Source organism: Amblyraja radiata, chromosome 18 (genome assembly GCF_010909765.2).
Source record: "Amblyraja radiata isolate CabotCenter1 chromosome 18, sAmbRad1.1.pri, whole genome shotgun sequence".
In the NCBI taxonomy this organism is placed as follows: Eukaryota; Metazoa; Chordata; class Chondrichthyes; order Rajiformes; family Rajidae; genus Amblyraja; species Amblyraja radiata.
In genome coordinates, this window is record NC_045973.1 from 40,743,589 (window position 1) to 40,764,445 (window position 20,857).

General features: G+C 43.1%; 1 protein-coding gene across 7 annotated transcripts in view; it reads left to right on the forward strand.

Annotated features, from left to right (window-relative positions):
- The window catches only part of iqsec1 (IQ motif and Sec7 domain ArfGEF 1), a 506,053-nt gene that overhangs the window by 473,223 nt on the left and 11,973 nt on the right, over positions 1 to 20,857 (forward strand). For all 7 annotated transcript variants that reach the window (XM_033037204.1, XM_033037208.1, XM_033037209.1 and 4 more), the window contains 3 exons: positions 5,275 to 5,414; positions 10,461 to 10,490; positions 13,502 to 13,627. In XM_033037204.1, coding sequence (XP_032893095.1) covers positions 5,275 to 5,414; positions 10,461 to 10,490; positions 13,502 to 13,627 — 296 coding nt within the window. The remainder of the gene's footprint in view (positions 1 to 5,274; positions 5,415 to 10,460; positions 10,491 to 13,501; positions 13,628 to 20,857) is intronic.

The following is a 20,857-nucleotide window of genomic DNA, read 5'->3' on the forward strand; positions in this document are numbered from 1 at the left end:
TGTAGTCATAGAGTGATACAGTGTGAAAACAGGCCCTTCGCGCAACTTGCCCACACCCGCCAACATGTCCCAGCTATGCTACCTGCTTTTGGTCCATAACTCCAAACCTGTCCTATCCATGTATCAGTCTAACTTTTTCTTAAATGTTGGGATGGTCCCTGCCTCAACTACCTCCTCTGGCAGCTTGTTCCATACACCCATCACCCTTTGTGTGGATAAAGTTACCCCTTAAAAAGTTACCTCTTAAAAATACTTCATACAAAAAACATTGAAATCATACTTCTACAGTGCACTAAAACATGATTTTAATACATCAAATTTCCATGTAACCATATAACCATATAACAATTACAGCACGGAAACAGGCCATCTCGGCCCTTCTAGTCCGTGCCAAACACGTACCTGCGCTCAGACCATAACCCTCCATTCCTTTCCCGTCCATATAACCATCCAATTTATTTTTATATGATAAAATTGAACCTGCCTCCACCACCTTCACTGGAAGCTCATTCCACACAGCTACCACTCTCTGAGTAAAGAAGTTCCCCCTCATGTTACCCCTAAACTTCTGTCCCTTAATTCTCAAGTCATGTCCTCTTGTTTGAATCTTCCCTACTCTCAGTGGGAAAAGCTTATCCATGTCAACTCTGTCTATCCCTCTCATCATTTTAAAAACCTCTATCAAGTCCCCCCTTAACCTTCTGCGCTCCAAAGAATAAAGACCTAACCTGTTCAACCTTTCTCTGTAACTTAGTTGCTGAAACCCAGGCAACATTCTAGTAAATCTCCTCTGTACTCTCTCTATTTTGTTGACATCCTTCCTATAATTAGGCGACCAAAATTGTACACCATACTCCAGAATTGGCCTCACCAATGCCTTGTACAATTTTAACATTACATCCCAACTTCTATGCTCAATGCTCTGATTTATAAAGGCCAGCACACCAAAAGCTTTCTTCACCACCCTATCTACATGAGATTCCACCTTCAGGGAACTGTGCACAGTTATTCCCAGATCCCTCTGTTCAACTGCATTCTTCAATTCCCTACCACTTACCATGTACGTCCTATTTTGATATGTCCTGCCAAGATGTAGCACCTCACACTTATCAGCATTAAACTCCATCTGCCATCTTTCAGCCCACTCTTCCAACTGGCATAAATCTCTCTGTAGACTTTGAAAATCTACTTCACCACCTATCTTAGTATCACCTGCATACTTACTAATCCAATTTACCACACCATCATCCAGATCATTGATGTACATGACAAACAACAGTGGACCCAACACAGATCCCTGTGGCACCCCACTAGTCACTGGCCTCCAACCTGACAAACAGCCATCCACCATTACTCTCTGGCATCTCCCATTCAGCCACTGTTGAATCCATCTTGCTACTCCACCATTAATACCCAACAATTGAACCTTCTTAACCAACCTTCCATGAGGAACCTTGTCAAAGGCCTTACTGAAGTCCATATATACAACATCCACTGCTTTACCCTCATCAATTTCCCGAGTAACCTCTTCAAAAAATTCAAGAAGATTAGTCAAACATGACCTTCCAGGCACAAATCCATGTTGACTGTTCCTAATCAGACCCTATTTATCCAGATGCTTATATATATTATCTCTAAGTATCCTTTCCATTAATTTGCCCACCACTGACGTCAAACTAACAGGTCTATAATTGCTAGGTTTACTCTTAGAACCCTTTTTAAACAATGGAACAACATGCGCAGTACGCCAATCCTCCGGAACTATTCCCGTTTCTAATGACATTTGAAATATTTCTGTCATAGCCCCTGCTATTTCTACACTAACTTCCCTCAATGTCCTAGGGAATATCTTGTCTGGACCTGGAGACTTATCCACTTTTATATTTCTCAAAAGTGTCAGTACTTCCTCTTCTTTAAATCTCATAGTTTCCATAGCTACTCTACTTGTTTCCCTTACCTCACATAATTCAATATCCTTCTCCTTGGTGAATACCAAAGAAAATAAATTGTTCAATATCTCCCCCATCTCTTTTGGCTCTGCAGATAGCTGTCCACTCTGACTCTCTAATGGACCAATTTTATCACTCGTTATCCTTTTGCTATTAATATAGCTATAGAAACCCTTTGGATTTACTTTCACCTTACTTGCCAAAGCAACCTCATATCTTCTTTTAGCTTTTCTAATTTCTTTAAGATTCTTTTTACATTCTTTATACTCCTCAAGCACCTCATTTACTCCATGCTGCCTATAATTATTGTAGATCTCTCTCTTTTTCCGAACCAAGTGTCCAATTTCCCTTGAAAACCATGGCTCTTTCCAATTTTTACTATTTCCTTTTAACCGAACAGGGACATAAAGATTTTGTACTCTTAAAATGTCACCTTTTAAATGTCCTCCATTTCTCTTCCACACCTTTCCCATAAAACAAAATGTCCCAATTTACTCCTTTTAAATCCTTTCGCATCTCCTCAAAGTTAGCCTTTCTCCAATCAAAAATCTCAACCCTAGGTCCAGTTCTGACCCTCTCCATAATTATATTGAAACTAATGGTATTGTGATCACTGGACCCGAAGTGCTCCCCAACGCATACCTCCGCCACCTGTCCCGTCTCATTTCCTAACAGGAGGTCCAGCACTGCCCCTCCTCTAGTAGGTACCTCTATGTATTGCTGCAAAAAACTATCCTGCACACATTTTACAAACTCCAAACCATCCAGCCCATTTACAGAATGTGTTTCCCAGTCTATGTGTGGAAAATTGAAATCTCCCACAATCACTACCTTGTGCTTACTACTAATATCTGCTATCTCCTTACATATTTGCTCTTCCAATTCTCGCTCCCCATTTGGCGGTCTATAATACACCCCTATAAGTGTTGCTACACCTTTCCCATTTCTCAGTTTCACCCAAATAGCCTCGCTAGACGAGCCCTCTAATCTATCCTGCCAAAGCACTGCTGTAATATCTTCCCTGATAAGCAATGCAACACCTCCACCTCTTGCCCCTCCAATTCTATCACACCTGAAGCAACGAAATCCTGGAATATTTAATTTCCAATCACAACCCTCCTGCAACCATGTTTCACTGATCGCCACAACATCATACTTCCAGGTGTCAATCCAGGCTCTAAATTCATCCACCTTTCTTACAATGCTCCTAGCATTAAAATATACACATCTAAGAAACCCACCCTCTCTTATTCTCTGTTTATTGTCTTTTTCTTCTTTCTCCCCTACATTTTGGGTCAGAGTGCTACCCTTCTCTGCCTCCTGCCTCACACACTGACTGCTAGCTTTCCCAATTTGAGTCCCTCCCCCCAACCGTTCTAGTTTAAAGTCTCCCCAGTAGCCTTTGCAAATCTCCCCGCCAGGATATTGATCCCCCTCGAGTTCAAGTGCAACCCGTCTTTTCTGTACAGGTCGCACCTTCCCCAAAAGAGGCCCCAATGATCCAGAAACTTGAATCCATACCCACTGCACCAGTCCCTCATCCACGCATTTATCCTCCACCTCGCTCCATTCCTACTCTCACTGTCGCGTGGCACAGGCAGTAATCCTGAGATTGTTACCTTTGCGGTCCTTCTCCTTAACTCTCTACCTAAATCCCTAAATTCTTCTTTCAGGACCTCTTCTCTTTTTCTACCTATGTCGTTGGTACCTATATGTACCACAACCTCAGGCTCCTCTCCCTCCCATTTTAGGATATCTTGGACACGTTCAGACACATCCCTGACCCTGGCACCATGGAGGCAAACTACCATCCGGGACTCCTGTCTGCGTCCACAGAATCGCCTATCCGACCCCCTGACTATAGAGTCCCCTATTACTATTGTCCTCCTCTTCCTTTCCTTACCCTTCTGAGCAACAGGACCGGTCTTTGTGCCGGAGGCCCGGCCGCTGTCGCTACCCCCAGGTAGGCTGTCTCCCCCAACCGTACTCAAACATGAGTACTTATTTTCAAGGTGTACAGCCACCGGGGTACTCACCAGTCCCTGCCACTGCCCATTGCTATTCCTAACTGTGACCCAGTTGTCTGCCTCCCGTGGTCTTGAAGTGACCACCTCTCTGTAACTCCTTTCTATGACCTCCTCGCTCTCCCTGACCAGACAGAGGTCATCGAGTTGCTGCTCCAGGTTCCTAACACGGTCCCTTAGGAGCCCCATCTCGACGCACCTGGCGCAGATGTGGACGTCTGGAGGGCACTCAGACTCCATGACCTCCCACATCTGACATCCAGAACAGTAAACTGCCCTGGCCCTCATTCTCCCCCTTATCCGAATACAATACAAAGCCTTACCCGGGATACAAGCCAATCAGCTGCTTCCTCTAGTCCGTTCGACCAATCAGCGGCTTCCTCAAGCCCGCTTAATTTGAAGTGTGATCTGCGAATGGAACGTTGCAGATTTTGGCTCCTCCCTCACCAACGGCTCCTGGGCCTCTGTTGAAACAAGCCCTGCGCTAGGTTTTTGAACTCACCGCACGGAGGTCGCTCCTCCCTCACCAACGGCTCCTGGGCCTCTGTTGAAACAAGCCCCGAAAGGTTCCTACCCTTCTACCACACCCTCTCCCCACTCGGTTGCTCCACTCCCTCACCGGGTACCCCCAAGGCCAGTGATCAGTGATCGCACAGCCTCCCCCCTTTCAAAAATGCTCCAATCCAATTTAAAGCATATATATTGCATTCAAGTGTAAGTTATAAGACTCGCTACAGAATGCACCATATTGCACAATTTCAAGCTGAAAAATGCAAATGTTCCGTACCAATGGGAGGGGGCACCTCATGCCTTGAATACCTTGTCAAAGGTATTCAAGGCATGAAGGGGATGGAGCCACAAGACTTGTTACTTGAGGACAACATGCAGTATGTACCACTGGATACAGAGGGTCAGCTCAATTGATGTCCATATTTGAAGTTAGACTTCACTTAGCAGGGACTACAGATGTTGGATCTGGGCAGCAAGCCTATCAAGGATGGTCTGATCGAAAGAGTGACATCTTTCCTCTTGCTAAAGCCATCCATGGCACGCTCAACTAATAACTTTTTTATGCAGATAAAATGTAGAGTTTTAGCATACACCTAGAGCAAAATGAGCAGTTTCTGAACCACTATACAATTTCACTGTGCATAAAACTGCAACAGTATCTTTATGAGATACTGTTGGTTTTGCAGTGAGGAAGAGCTGGGAGATGTGTGTAAAATAAAGATTAAAACATAAGAGATTTATCTACATTTTGGAATTAACAAGACACTAAAGAAGATTGCTGTATCTTGCAGGTGTGGATGATGGAGAAGACATCCCTCGAGAGACACTAATAGGAATTTACGAACGAATCCGCAAAAGGGAATTGAAGACAAATGAGGATCATGTGTCCCAAGTTCAGAAGGTCGAGAAATTGATTGTGGGGAAGAAACCGGTAAGAAGTGAAAGTAATTAATTGTGAAGTACATAATGATGTTTTGATTCATTGTGAATATAGTAACTAATCAGATGTAACCACTTCAAAGATGTTTGCAGTACAGTTCATGCTTGTTAACTCACTACAAAAATATTCTGATTGGATCAGTCTATTGACTGGAATTAATCTATTTCTGATTTTTTTTTTTGTGAAAGACAATTAACTATTTGAATTGAAAATTGCGTCTGCATTGCTAAAAATAGAATTAATTGTACCTGTACAAGAGGAAGTGTTTGCTGCTGAACAGGAGGGGTGCAATGCTGGGAGGTTCGCCAATGCCACTAGAGTTGACGCTGGGTAGAAGGTCAGCAAATGGAAGAGAACTGATGGAAAGGTAAAGGTTGAGACTGTATGTCTCAAAGGAAGGACTGACAGGGAGAGAGAGGTTAAGGAATTTGGTGAAACTGATATGCTGTGTTCATTTCAATGCAAGAGTGATATGGGTAAAGCAGATGAATGTACAGCCTGAATCAGTGTTTGGGACTATGATGTTGTGGCCATTATGGAGATTTGTTTGCAAGAGCAGGGCCGGATTTACCTATAAACTAGACAAGCTTAATTTTAGGGCCTCGAAGTCTAGGGGGGCCTGCAGCCAAGGCAGGACACCTACCGTTCAACTCTGGGCGGCCCCCCCTCTCTATCTCTCTCTCTCTCTCTCCATCTTCCCCCGCTATCCGTGTCCGGGCCGCCGGGCTCCGCTCGCTCCTCATCCGCCAGCGCGGCAGGCCGCCTTGCACATGCGCACAACCATGGCCCGCACATCATCGGCCGCCCTGCGCATGTGCACTGCAACGGCAACTGGTCGGCGCTGAGCACTTTCTCCCTCGCTTTGAATTGTGGGAGATTTGGCCGCCATGGCTGTCCGGTCGCTGCCTCGCCAACAGCGCTGAAAACCAACGCGGAGGGGGCCTCACAAGTGGAACAGTTTAGGGCCTCTCTTCATCTAAATCCGGCACTGTGCAAGACGGACTGTATTGGCAGCTCGGTGATCCAGGGTTTTGATATTTCAGATTATAGAGAGGGAGGTAAAAGAGGTGGAGGAGTTGCTCCACTAATCAGGAAGAATGTCACGGCATCATTTAGAGAAGATATACTGGAGGTTCCGTCCATTATAGTGTTATTAAAAATTAAAAATTAGAATTCAAAAATAAAGAAGGTGCAATCACTTTAATGGGATTGTCCTATAGGCCTCCCAACTGTCAGTAGGAGAGAGAGAGGAACAAATACATAGACACATTGCAGAAAGGTGCAAAAACAATTGGGTTGTTGTAATGGGCAACTTTAACATCTCCAATATTTTTTGGGAGTTACTGAGTGCATAAGCCTAGATGGGGCAGAATTTCTTATGGTGAATCCAAGAGGCTTTCCTAAACAGTATGTGGACAGTCCATTTGGATAGTGGATCTGGTATTGGGACAGGAGCCTGGTCAGATGACTGGTGCTTCACTGGAAAAGCATTTTGGGGATCATGATCATAGCTCCATAAATTGAATGTTTAAGAAGGAACTGCAGATGCTGGAAAATCGAAGGTAGACATAAATGCTGGAGAAACTCAGCGGGTGAGGCAGCACCTATGGAGCGAAGGAAATGCGCAATGTTTCGGGCCGAAACGTCGCCTATTTCCTTAGCTCCATAGATGCTGCCTCACCCACTGAGTTTCTCCAGCATTTTTGTCTACCTTCCATAAATTGAATGATTGTTTAGAATAGGGATAAGACTGGATCTTGCGGGAAGGAACTAATTGGAGTTTACAACATTATTAGACGGGAGCTAGGGGAGAGTAAATTGTTATTGGGTTTGTTCTCATCTGAGACATGAGAGTTATTTAAAAGCTAGTTGATCAAAGTTCAGGACTGGCTTGTTCCAGTAAGGAAGAAAAAAGGGTGGCAAGGTAAGGGAAAGAGGTTGGCAAATTGGTCAAAAAGAAAAAGGAAGCATATGTAAGGTTTAAAAGATGAAAACGGACAGACCCTTTGAGGAATATAAACCTAGCTGATTCCTTTATAAGCGAGTTCGGTAATCTGACTGCGCATGCCCAGGTCATAGGTCACTCGCCATAAATATTGTTGGTAGCTGAGCAGCTGAACCCTCATTTCATCTGTTTTTTCCAGCTTTGATTCTTCTAGGTAAGAAAATACTGCTTTCAAACTACGAAGTAGTTGTATTTATTGATCCTTTGTACAAAGCTACTATGATTTTGTCATTTTTATTACTTTATGCTTCAGTGAGTGAGCGAGATCGTGCTGCTGCGTGTGGTCGGGGTCCGTGGTCAGGCCTGGGTCTCCAGCGCTGCGGGCGCTGTTGAGTTGCTGCTGGGCCATCCCCTCCTGGGTGTCCCGTCCCTGTCCGGAGGTGTCCGTGGTGACCCTGGGCTGGCGGGTCGCCGGTCCAGGCTTGCAGCTGGCGCGGGGGGGGGGAGGCGCTGGCTCCGGCTTGGCTCTGCTCTGGCTCCAGGGGGGGCTGTTCCCCGGAGGGCCGGGGACCGTGGGGCCGGGAACCGTCGGCTGCGCCTATCGCCTTGTCCAGTGCCTGTCGGTTGGCCCCCTCGGTGCCGGCGGGTGCCGAGTGCCGGTCATCGGCGGGGATGCACACGGGGATGCACACAGGGTGGGCTGGCGGGTCAGGCAACATCTCTGGAGAAGGGTCTCGACCCGAAACGTCACCCATTCCTTTTCTCCGTGGATGCTGCCTGTCTTGCTGAGTTGCTGCGGCATTTTGTGTGTGTCCCCGTTGATGGCTGGTGCGTGCCTTTCGCCAGCGTTGGGGGAGTTGGCCGGTGGCCGCTGGGTGCAGCTGGCGGTCCCTGTCCCATCGGGGAGTGGGTACCTCGGGAGTTGGAGCAGGGTTGGGCCGGAATTGGCGCTTCTTCTCCGTGCTGGCTGTGGACATGGGGCCACCGGTGTTCCGTCGGTCCGGGGTTGTCCCGGACATCTCTGGCTGCCCCGGGCGGGGATGGGACACTCGGAGGGGGACGGGGAAGGGAACGGTCCAGTGATGGTTCGGCAGCACTTGCAGCACCGGGGATCCGGGTTCGATTCTGGCTGCGGATGAGGCGCGGGTCTGTGTGCGTGCTCTCCCCTGTCTACCCCTCTCATCTGCCCCCCTCTCTCTCGCTGTTACACCCTGTTCTCCCGCTACCTGGCACCCCCGTTCCTCAAATTGAATATATTTTTACACATAAATTATGAATAAAGATAAGAATTTATACACAGATAATAATAATAATAATAATAATAATATATTTTATTGTCATTGCACATAAGCGCAACGAGATTTGGTATGCAGCTTCCAGCCGATGTCATAACATAAATAACTAATAAAATTTGGATTTAGATATTGATATCCCGAGAACATGGATTGTAATAGAACAGTGAAACAGTCAAAACAGTTCGACAGACTAAAGTGCATATGTGTCTGTGCGACGTGACCATCCGAGGGAGACAGTCCAGGGGGGTTGGGGGGCACTCTGCAGGGCCGGTTCAGAGCCGCTATAACTCTGGGAATAGAGTGATAAAGAAGGCATACGGGATGACGCCTTCATTTGTCAGGACATTGAGTATAAGAGTCATGATGCAGCTTTATAGGACTTTGGTTAGACCGCATTTGAAGTTTTGCATGCAGTTCTCATCACATCTTTACAGAATTATGCCTGGATAGGTTACAGGGACAAGTTTGGACAAACTTATTGTGTTTTCTCGTTAATACTAGAGATTGTGGGAAAACCCTGACAGAAGTATAGAGATGTATGAGAGACATAGATTGGTTAGCCAGTCGGAACCTATTTCCCAGGACGGGAAAAATCAAATACTCGGGGGCATAGCTTTAAAGTGAGAGGGACAAAGTTTAAAGGAGATGTTTGGGGCAAGTTTATTTTCACTGAGGTGGTTAGTGCTTGTAACACGCTGTCTGGGGTGGTTGTGGAGGCAGATAGATAGATAGTGGCATTTAAGAGACTTTTGCATAAACACATGTATATGCAGGAAATGAGGGATATGGATTGCGTACAGGTGGATAAGGGTTGGATTTGGTATCATGCTCTGTACAGACGCTGTGGGTCGAGGGGCATGTTCCTGTGCTGTACTATTGTATGTTCTAGATTGTAAATAGTACTCCTTGTCGAAAGAGCATGAGAATTGTAGAATAGTGGTTATGTCACTGGTACTCTAGGGAATCTATTCAAATGCAGATTCATAAATCTATCCAGATGAAGAATTTAAATTTATTCATCCAGATTTTTCTTTAAAGTTGAAAAATTGTATTAAAAACAGCTATTATTAATAGTGGCTGTGGCGATGATAGGCTGTCATAAAACTCTATCTGGTTAACTAACTTTCAAAGCTGTTTTTATTTCCTTGTAATTAATCAATCTTATCTAGGTTTCAATTAGATGTTTTACTTCGTCATAGAGTCATAGAGTGATACAGTATGGAAACCTTTGGCCCAACGTGCTCACACCAGCCAACATCTCCCAGCGACACTAGTCCCACCTGCCTGCGTTTGGTCCATATCCCTCCAAACCTGTCCTATCCATGCACCTGTCTAATTGTTTCTTAAACTTTGGCATAGTCCCTGCCCCTGTCCTGCCATTTTATCTCCTGGTGCAGAAAATAATAGTGATAAAAAATTACTTGTCTGAACTAGAGGGGATGAAGCATGAAATGAATTTTGTTAACATACTATAATCCAAAAATATCAGCTGACATTTCATCCCTTTTTATCTATTCTGGTTGATGGGAAGTAATAATGACATGATGGAAATTATTGAAGCTGTTGGGCAGTTACATTTGTATGAGTCATCACCTTAAGAAGAAATTTAACAGTTTGGAAAAAACAAGATATGCTTGGAATCAATTTAACAGAAAAGTCTAGTTTTGCAATCAGTCCACTGATGTACGTTGCATGGAAAGGTTCTATTTTCTGGAGGATTCATTTACAGCACCATATTCACTCTGAATTCTAATGTTTTTTCCAAGTTTAATAAACTGCATATATCTTTCCCTGTAGATTGGATCATTGCATCATGGACTTGGTTGTGTAAGTATAACTTTTCATTTATATTGCTAACAGTTTGCATTTATATGTCCCTACAAAATATCACCAACCTTTATTTTAAAATACTGATTTGTTTTAAAGTCTACTGGTGCAACAATGAAAATCTATCTTGCATTCTGAAAAATTGATGAACATAATTCCAACTTCTATTAATATTACGCATTGAGATATTATTATTGTTTTTGCACATGACTAAATAGTTAAACTCCCCACCTCCATACTACTATATTTAATGGGAAATTAAAATGTAATGGAGGCATGGATGAAAGTTATGCTGAGGATTGAGCAGAAATGGGCAATGCCTTAGAAGTGAAAATTAGTGATGAATAGACGATTAGTCAGGTCACCCATTGGCAAGACAACATTGCAAATGATCATTTGTAATCCCGTGGCAGTGATCCATAGAGGGAGAGAGAAATGGAATCAGGGGATAGGGTAACAATAACTATTGTTTTGATTTCACAAGCTTAAAGTTGAGTAATTGTATTGCTTCTGTGTCATATCAGAGATCAAAGTTGGGCTAAGGGGTCAGATGAGAGAATATTATGGATGGTATACACATGGACGCTGACCATATGCTTTCAATGGCATAGATAAGGAGCAGCATATTGTTCAGAAATTGAAGGAAGTTGAGAATACATTTTTGGAAACCAGGGGGTTGAAGGGCTAGATGTAGAGAAAACATTGAATATAATTATTTGATAGATTTTCAGATGAATCAGAATGGACCAGTTAAGGACCAACTCAATGGGACCAGGAACAGTGCAACTCTGTGAAGGAATTGAGAAATGTTGATGGCTGAGGAGTGGGAACCACCGACAGTGTAAGATAATGTGACCAGGGAGGAAAGATGGTTCGTATTTTTATGGGCATAGGGATGGAGAAGCACAAAGTGATTCTTAGGAGCAAGATGAGCTCCGACTTTGAGGGGAGGTAGAAGATAATTGAAAGAAAAATGTGAATTCTAGGTGTGTGCATGCTGGTTGAGGGAACCGTTTTGTCGCATGCCTTGGTGAGCAAGGTGATCTAGGAGAAGTAGTAATTGACAATTGAACAAATAATCTTTATCTTAGTCATTAAGGGGTAGCACAGTGGCGCAGCTGGTGGAGCTGCTGCCTCACAGCTCCACAGTCCCAGGTGCGATACTGACCTGGGTGCTGCCTGTGTGGACATCACATGTTCCCCCTATGACCGCATGATTTTCCTCCTCCGGGTGCTCCTGTTTCCTCTCGCATCCCAAAGACGTGCGGGTTTGTAGGTTGATTGGCCTCTGTATATTGCCCCTGGTGTGTAGGGAATTGATGAAAAGATGGGATAACATAGAAATAGTGTGAATGGGTGAGCGATGGTTGGCATGGACTCAGTGGGCTGAAGGGTCTGTTTCCACAATGTACCTTTCAATCAATTCAATGAAAAAAATCTATGAATATCTAGCATTTGTGAAATGTAAGGATTGAAGACACAGGAAAGTGGTTTTAATGTGTATTAGGGGAGAACATACCTTCATTCAAATAACATGTTTCACCACCTCACGACATCCTGAATGCTTTAAAGCCAGTGTAGAAGTCAATGTTGTGATAGAGTAAATGTGATAACTAATTTTTCTACAGCGTATGCCTCCATAGGATAATGATCAGATGATCTGTTTTATTGTATTGTTAAAAAATAATTATCAGCTATGATGCTGTGGTGAATCTGATGCTTTCCTGTGAATTGTACCATTGGGTGCTCAATGTCCCTCTAAGAAGCAAACTCTTCTCATCGAGAAGAAGAAAGAAGTAGACGATGGGTACTTTTACACTCTAAAGTGAATGGTAATCAATTTGTAAGTGGAGAGCAGGAGCCAATAATCTTTTATAACCAATATCAATACAGAACATAGACACAAAAAGCTGGAGTAACACAGCAGATCAGGCAGCATCTCTGGAGAAAAGGAATAGTTGACGTTTCAGGTCGAGCAACCGGTTGCCAAACACTTTTATTTCCACACGGACCTTTCAATCCAAGGCCTCCTCCTTTATCAGAGTGAGGCCCAACGCAAATTGGAGGAAGCACATCTCTTATCTCATCATGTCGTACCAGCTTCAAAGTTGTCTTGTTGCGTCTCATTGTCCATACTTGTTTTCAACTTGGCCACAGCTAACAATTACCTGTTTCCTATATAATCGTTACGTTTATGCATAACCTTCATTCGTTTGTTCTATATCACCGTTTATATCTCTCGTTTCCCTTTTCCCTGACACTCAGTCTGAAGAAAGGTCGCAACCCGAAACGTCACCTTATTCCTTTTCTCCAGCGATGCTGTCTGACCCGCTGAGTTACTCCAGCTTTTTGTGTCTATCTTCGGTTTAAACCAGCATCTGCAGTTCCTTCCTACACATCAGTACAGAACAGTCATCTTTCATAAATTATTGTCACTGAGCTTTGCCCGAAATGTTTATTTACTATTTCATTGTTCTTACAATAGCCTGGGTCTTATCCTCTGGCCAAAGATGTACTACAGAATATACACAGTGCAGGAAAGATCTGTTTGCATGTAATAGTATATTAAAATGGCACATTCCAACTTAATAGAATAATATTTTATTCATTGTTTGATTTTGGAAGTCAAACTCTAAAATATGAAAGAGCAAGCTGGTGACTTCTAATGGAAAAAAGCACATGTATTCAGAAACTTTTAGGATAAATATTGATATCTGAAAGAGTTTGCATCCCCAGATTTCATAACCATTTCATGCTAATTCATATTTTGTGACTCTACAGCATAAACTTGACAAGTGATACATTTACTGTTGAGAGATTTAGATTGTAAGAGCAAGACGTATTTCACTTGTCAAACATTTAAGTTTTAAATGTACCTTAGTGCCTGATGTTCATTGAACATAAATCTTCACAAAAAATAGTTAAGCTGCTCCAGGTTAATTGAATCATATTTCTTCATCTCGGTGACAGTATTGCTGGATTGAATATCTCTACTGATCTTCATTGTTTAGGTACTTTCACTACCCCATCGAAGATTAGTCTGCTATTGCCGATTATTTGAGGTTCCAGATCCAAATAAGCCTCAGAAACTTGGCTTACACCAGCGAGAAATCTTCTTATTTAATGACCTGCTTGTGGTATGTAATTAATTGCTTAATCAAATGTGTCCTTGAATGGTAAGATCTACTTTAAACACCAGATTTTTGCCAGCATGTCATTAATACGTCATAAAATGTATTCCTCAATGCAATGCATTGTAAAGATATCTTTTCCTTTGCCTGATTGAGTCATAATTTGTTTGTCTGTATTTCTTAGATTTCTTAGCATAAACTAAAGTAAATTCATTCTCTTCTAGATTGAGTTTCGAAATAAGGATCCAATGGTAAAAGGAAACATTCAGCATTTCTATTCTGTTTATCACAGTGGTCAATTTCCCTCATCACACTCCACATGCTACCTTCATCCACTTGGAATGAAACTTTTTTTTGCCTTATTCCATTTGACTTTGTATGATCAGAACATGGATATATTTACTCTGTCCCTTCATCTGATACTGATATAGATCATAACTAACCATGACCCAAACACTACTTGCAGGAGTGTTAACCTTTCATTCTGTTTTTTTGTTCATTAACTAGTTCCCAGTTTGTGCTCGTAGATCACCCCAATCCTAAAACCCCTAAACATGTAATGCCTTAGCAGAATGCTTCCGAAAACCTAAGCTCTGGTTCTAACATGCCAATCTTTTGCTTATAGGTTTAAAAGAACCCAATTTATCAAACACCATTTTCCCTGTTTGAAAGCGGTTTTGACTTTGCCTGGACCTAAAATCGCACATTTCCTACTGCTCTCTTACCTCATACTCAGTAACAGGTTCTAGCAATTTTCCCTTACTGATGGAATGTTTGCAATTATTCTGGTTTCTCTCTTCCTCATTAACAGGAAAATTATACTTGTTGCCTTCTAGTCTATGTGAACCATTATGGAACTTGGTAAATTCTCGACGAACAAAGCTAATGCGATCATGGATGGCTTAATTGTAATCATATATAGTCTTCTTTGACTGGATCTCATGCAAAAAAAAGCTTTCCACTGTATTTCAGTACACATGACAATAATAAACTAATTAAATTTAAAATATCTACCTTGTTTAAAACTCTAAGATGTAGGCCAAAAGGTCCAGGATTTTGGCCCTGTTCATTTATTTTACTGTACTTCAGATTCATAGCATTATACAGCACAGAAACAGAACCTTTGGGCCAACTCATCCAGGCCAACCAAGTTGCCTATCTATGCTAATCTAATTTGCCTTTGTCTGGGTCACAAACCTCTAAATCTCTCCTATTCATTAAGCAGTCCAAATGTCTTTGTAACCTTATAATTATTTCTGTCTCTGCCACCTCCACTGGCAACTCGTTCCATACACCCTCTGTGGAAGGAAAACGGGCTCCTCAGGTCCACTAAATCTTTCCTCTCCCGTCTTCAATGTATGCCTTCTAGTTTTAGACTCCCCTTCCTTGGAAAAAAGACTGAGTCTCTACCCTATCTCTGGCCCTCATTATTTCATAAACCGGTATAAGGTGCAGAAAAAGATTCACAGGAATATTTCCGACTGGATGGTTTGAGTTGTAAGGAGAGATTGAACAGGCCTCGGGGCAATTTCCCCTGCAGTTGAGGCGAAGGGGTGAACTTTTAGAGATTTATACCATAACCTTACATTATTCGTGCTTTTTTCTTTACAAAATTAAATTCGTCATTCTGATTAGATCCCTAGTTGTCTAACTTGCTGGATTATCCTGGACTCTCCCTGCTGCATGCACCTGAGCCAACAATTCCCATCTCTCTAGACTTTGACTAGATGCCAGGGGTGAACATTATCCAAGATGGCGGCGTTGGCTTAACAGCTGCGGCCCACCTGCAGTCCGTCTGTTTTTTTCTTTCGTTTTTGTTCCTTGTCATGTTTTAGTTAATTTTGTTTTATTAAGTTGTGTATGTGTGTGGGTGGGGTGGGAGAAACATGCCTTGGTCTCTTCCTTCGGGGGATGCGACTTTTTCTTCGGTCGTATTCCCCGTCTCCATCTGCGCCGAGGCCTAATGGCGGAGCTGGCGGCATCGGAGCTGTAGCAGCAACAGCAGCAGCAGCGGAGACCCGGCTCGGCCCCGAAGCTGTAGCGGCGGCAGCAGCAGCAGCGGAGACCTGACTCGGCCCTGGAGCTGTAGCAGCAACAGCAGCAGCAGCGGAGACCCGGCTCAGCCCCGAAGCTGTAGCGGCGGCAGCAGCAGCAGCGGAGACCCGGCTCGGCCCTGGAGCTGTGGCGGCGGCAGCAGCAGCAGCGGAGACCCGGCTCGGCACCGAAGCTGTAGCGGCGGCAGCAGCAGCAGCGGAGACCTGACTCGGCCCTGGAGCTGTGGCGGCGGCAGCAGCAGCAGCGGAGACCCGGCTCGGCCCTGGAGCTGTAGCGGCGGCAGCAGCAGCAGCGGAGACCCAGCTCGGCCCCGAAGCTGTAGCGGCAGCAGCAGCAGCAGCGGAGACCCGGCTCGGCACCGAAGCTGTGGTGGCGGCAGCAGCAGCAGCAGCGGTGGAGACCCGACTCGGCCCTGGAGTTGTGGCGGAGGCAGCAACCACCCGCGGAGTTTGGACCGTCGCCTCGGCGCAGAGGGAGAACAAAGAGGGAAGAGACAGAGACTTTAAGATTTTGCCTTCCACCACAGTGAGGAGGTGTTTGGTGAACTCACTGTGGTGGATGTTAAATTTGTGTTGATTGTGTGTTTTTGCCATTTTTTTAAATTATATGTATGACTGCAGGGAAACAAAATTTCGTTCAGACCGAAAGGTCTGAATGACAATAAAACTAATCTAATCTAATCTTTTAGACTCCCCTTCCTTGGAAAAAAGACTGAGTCTCTACCCTATCTCTGGCCCTCATTATTTCATAAACCGGTATAAGGTGCAGAAAAAGATTCACAGGAATATTTCCGACTGGATGGTTTGAGTTATAAGGAGAGATTGAACAGGCCTCGGGGCAATTTCCCCTGCAGTTGAGGCGAAGGGGTGAACTTTTAGAGATTTATACCATAACCTTACATTATTCGTGCTTTTTTCTTTACAAAATTAAATTCGTCATTCTGATTAGATCCTTAGTTGTCTACTGTGCTGGATTATCCTGGACTCTCCCTGCTGCATGCACCTGAGCCAACAATTCCCATCTCTCTAGACTTTGACCAGATGCCAGGATGCCAGCTGGCTCTCTACATGTGGCAAAGTCCCACAATGCTCCATGTGCCAAACAGGCATCAAATACTGTATCTCCGAATGTTTAAACATTCAAAAACTACTCTCATAAATTGAAATAATTAAAACATGTTCAATATAGAAAAACATAATTAAAATATACAAATAATTAAGTGAAGTGAGTAAAACATTTATCTATACTTAGCTTTAGCCACAGGTCCATATTTTCCTATGCCAGTTTCTCAGGCACAAATCAGAGGATCAATTCCAAAATGCAGCTGGAGCTGCAGGGTCCAACATTGGATCCCACCAGTGTCTGACCTCCAGCATATTTAGGACTTCTACCGTTGACCAACTGTGCACAGAATATATGACAGACAGCATGATTGGTCCATTAGTTTGTTGTATCTTCGTTACCTCTCCCTCTCTGCTTTGATAATTAGCATTCATTATACTTGAAGGTTCTAGTTGAGTATTTAAGTCATATTACTCTCAAACTCATGGCATTCAATCAATCAATCAATCATAAAGTGCAAATGAAATGAATTTGCCAGCAGCGGTACAATGAAAAAGAACACACAAAACACAATAAGAATTTAACACAAACATCCACCACAGCATTCATCACTGTGGTGGAAGGTACAAAATTTGGCCGGTCCACCTCCATTTTGAAGTCAATATTTCTAAGACATTATGATGAGTGTTTCCTCAAGATTTCTTCATTTATGATTATCAATTAATCTTGTCTTTTAAACGTGGATTAATTTTTGATCACCTTAATATCATATTCAATATTCATGAAAAATGAAGTCAATATTTCTGTTAACGAAGAATAAGAAGAAACTTCACGATAAATTAATCATTTGAAATGCTAATCTTAAATGCATAGAGTCTGTTTTGTTGAGAAGTTCCTATTGGCCTGCTGCTACATAGCTAGTCCTTCTGGAATGGGTGTGAATCGCTTGTATGGGTTCTGGGACAGCAAAAGAGTCCTGTGTAGGACCTACAGACATTTGACTGTAGTCTGTATTTTCTATTGTTTGCTCCTGTCAAAGATGCTTTGCGTTCAGTGCTTTCCATGATGCTCCTCCTTCATTTTGACTAATGAATTGCCAGGGATTTAATGATTAGTGACTGTTACATTTTGTTCAAAGTGAATTTGAGAACATTCTTACAGCATGACCATGATCAGAGAGTGAACGCTGGGCAGTTAGCCTGGGAGAGGATGCTGACTGTGAGTTGCCTACCCCGACCTTAGATTTGAAGGATTTTGTGGAGCCGGTATTGATGGTAATTCTCCAGAGGCTTTAGGTGCCAACTTTGACAATAGACAATAGGCGCAGGAATGGCCATTCGGCCCTTCGAGCCAGCACCACCATTCACTGTGATGATGGCTGATCATCCACAATCAGTACCTGCCTTTTCCCCTTATCTCTTGACTCCACTATCCTTAAGAGCTCTATCTAACTCTCTCTTGAAAACATCCAGAGAATTGGCCTCCACTGCCTCCTGAGGCAGAGAATTCCAGATTCACAACTCTCCGGGTGAAAACGTTTTTCCTCGTCTCCGTTCTAATTGGTTTACCCCTTATTCTTAAACTGTGGCCCTTGGTTCTGGACTCTCCCAACATCGGGAAAATGTTTCCTGCATCTAGCGTGTCCAATCCCTTAATAATCTTATATGTTTCAATAAGGTACCCTCTCATCCTAAATTCCAGTGTATACAAGCCCAGTCGCTCCATTCTTTCAACATATGATAGTCCCGCCATCTTGGGAATTAACCTCGTGAACCTACGCTGCACTCCCTCAATAGCAAGAATGTCCTTCCTCAAATTTGGAGACCAAAACTGCATACAATACTCCAGGTGTGGTCTCACTAGGGCCCTGTACAACTGCAGAATGATCTCTTTGCTCCTATACTCAACTCCTCTTGTTATGAAGGCCAACATGCCACTAGCTCTCTTCACTGCCTGCTGTACCTGCATGCTTACTTTCAGTGACTGATGAACAAGGACACCCAGATTCTGATGGCAGTTGTCTTTTCTCTGAAGTTGTCATTGCTCTGAATTATACAGACAGGCAGAATCATTGTTGTTCACTAGACTATGAGATTTGAGGCTGTAATCTTCAAATGTTTTTCCCTCCTTTAGACGAAGGCTGTGGTGATGGATTAGACCAGTAATGAATCTTGTATTAATTTTTATAATGTTGAAAGATGCTCCGAAGATATAGAAATTGAACCGTTCTCCTGGGTCTCTTTGTGGATTTTGATTATTGGTGGGGGGAAGGGGTGGAAAATACAGTGCTGTGTAGCAGGGATATGATGGTAGCGCATCTGTCTTTAAGAATTGTCTTAAGGGTAAGGTCCATCCTTTCATATGCTTCAATGAAGGGGTCAATGATGACTTTGAGTCCAGTCTCTAATTGTGCACACATGCAAGTTTCATCTGTAATTGTAAAATCATTGATTAAAGATTGGACGCTGGCACGAATTGGTTGCCGCTGCTCTCTCTTCACACTGTGTTTTTGATTTTCTGTTTTTGGATTGAATTCTGTTTTTAATTTGTGTCATTGTGATGTCTTTAATTACTTGTTTTACTCCGATTATATGTCTTTATTCCGATTACTATGTAAGGTGTCCTTGAGATTTTGTATGAAAGGCGCCCATTAAATATAAAATTTATTATTATTATTATTATTATTAAAGTTGGGCTCAGTTTGGATGATCTTGATTCTAAACTGGAGACAACAAAGGCAAAACAATTTATCACTTGCCCTGTAGATTAACCCTGTTAGGTAAGAGTCTTTTGTTGGAGGTTTAGTTTAGAGATACAGAGCAGAAACAGGCCCTTCGACCCACTGAGTCCACGCCGACCAGCAATCCCCGCACACCAACACAATCCTACACAGACTAGGAACAATTTACAATCTTACCAAGCCAATCAGCCAATAAACCAGTACATCTTTGGAGTGTGGGAGGAAACCGGAACGACCGGAGAAAACCCATGCAGGTCACGGGGAGAATGTACAGACTTCTTACAGACAGCACGGAGGCAGCGACTCTACCGCTGTGCCACCATGCTGCCCAATGTGACATGCAATGTTACTGCAAGCAAGATTGAGAAGAGGGTTAATGCCATGACACATATTTGCTTGACATTAATTTACAGTGGGATTAATTTATTGTGAACATGTAGGTGTGGGTGATGCCTTGCATGTCTTTGGTTCACTTTACAAATTCTGTTTCTTCGTCAATAACTCTATCCCTCCACCTATGAACAGGGAAAATCAGAAGGAACCTGATCACGGATTGAGTTTCATTTCTAGCATCCAAATTATCTCTAAATTTGCCTTTTCCAGCTCTGTTAAATCTACTGCTCAAATCCTTATCCATGTCTTTCTTCCTTCCAGACTTGGCTGTTCCAGTGTTGAACTCCTGTAAACTAGAAATTCAAATTCAAAATTCTTAACACCCAAACCAATGTCGTCTCCTGGTCAATCTTGGTCTCAAGTACATCCATCACCTAGTTCTTTTGTTTCTCTGTTCAACTTGACCATGGCGACCAAATTGCGTACCTAATCCCATTTGCTTGCTTTGGTCATGTCCCTCCAAATCTTTCTGATTCATGTATCTATCTAAAATCGCTCTTTTTCTCTCCCAATATCTTTTACCCTTCATGCCCCTGACTAAGTTATTTGGCCCAGTATCTCCCATGTCTTCTACTTTCTCTTCATTCTATCCTTTGTACATACATTTAGCTTGAGTGGAATTATGTATACTATTATCTGATTTGAAATAGATAGCACTTGAACAAAAGGTTTTCATTTGACCTTAGTACACGTGACAATAATAAACCTAAACCAAATAATTTCCATGATAAAGTTCCTCGTGAACACTATATTAATAGTGTTCATTGTTAATATAGCGTTTGTTATTGTCAATAAATAATATAGCAGAATTTCAGAATTTTTTTATGGAATTTTTTTCACAAGACATTTGGGAATTTTGAGGCGGAACTATGAAGCAGCTTAGAGAGCTGCTGCCTCACAATGCCAGAGACCCAATCCTAACCCTTACCTGCAATCTGTGAGGCGTTTGTACATTCTCCCTGTGACCCTGTGGGTTTCCTCCAGGT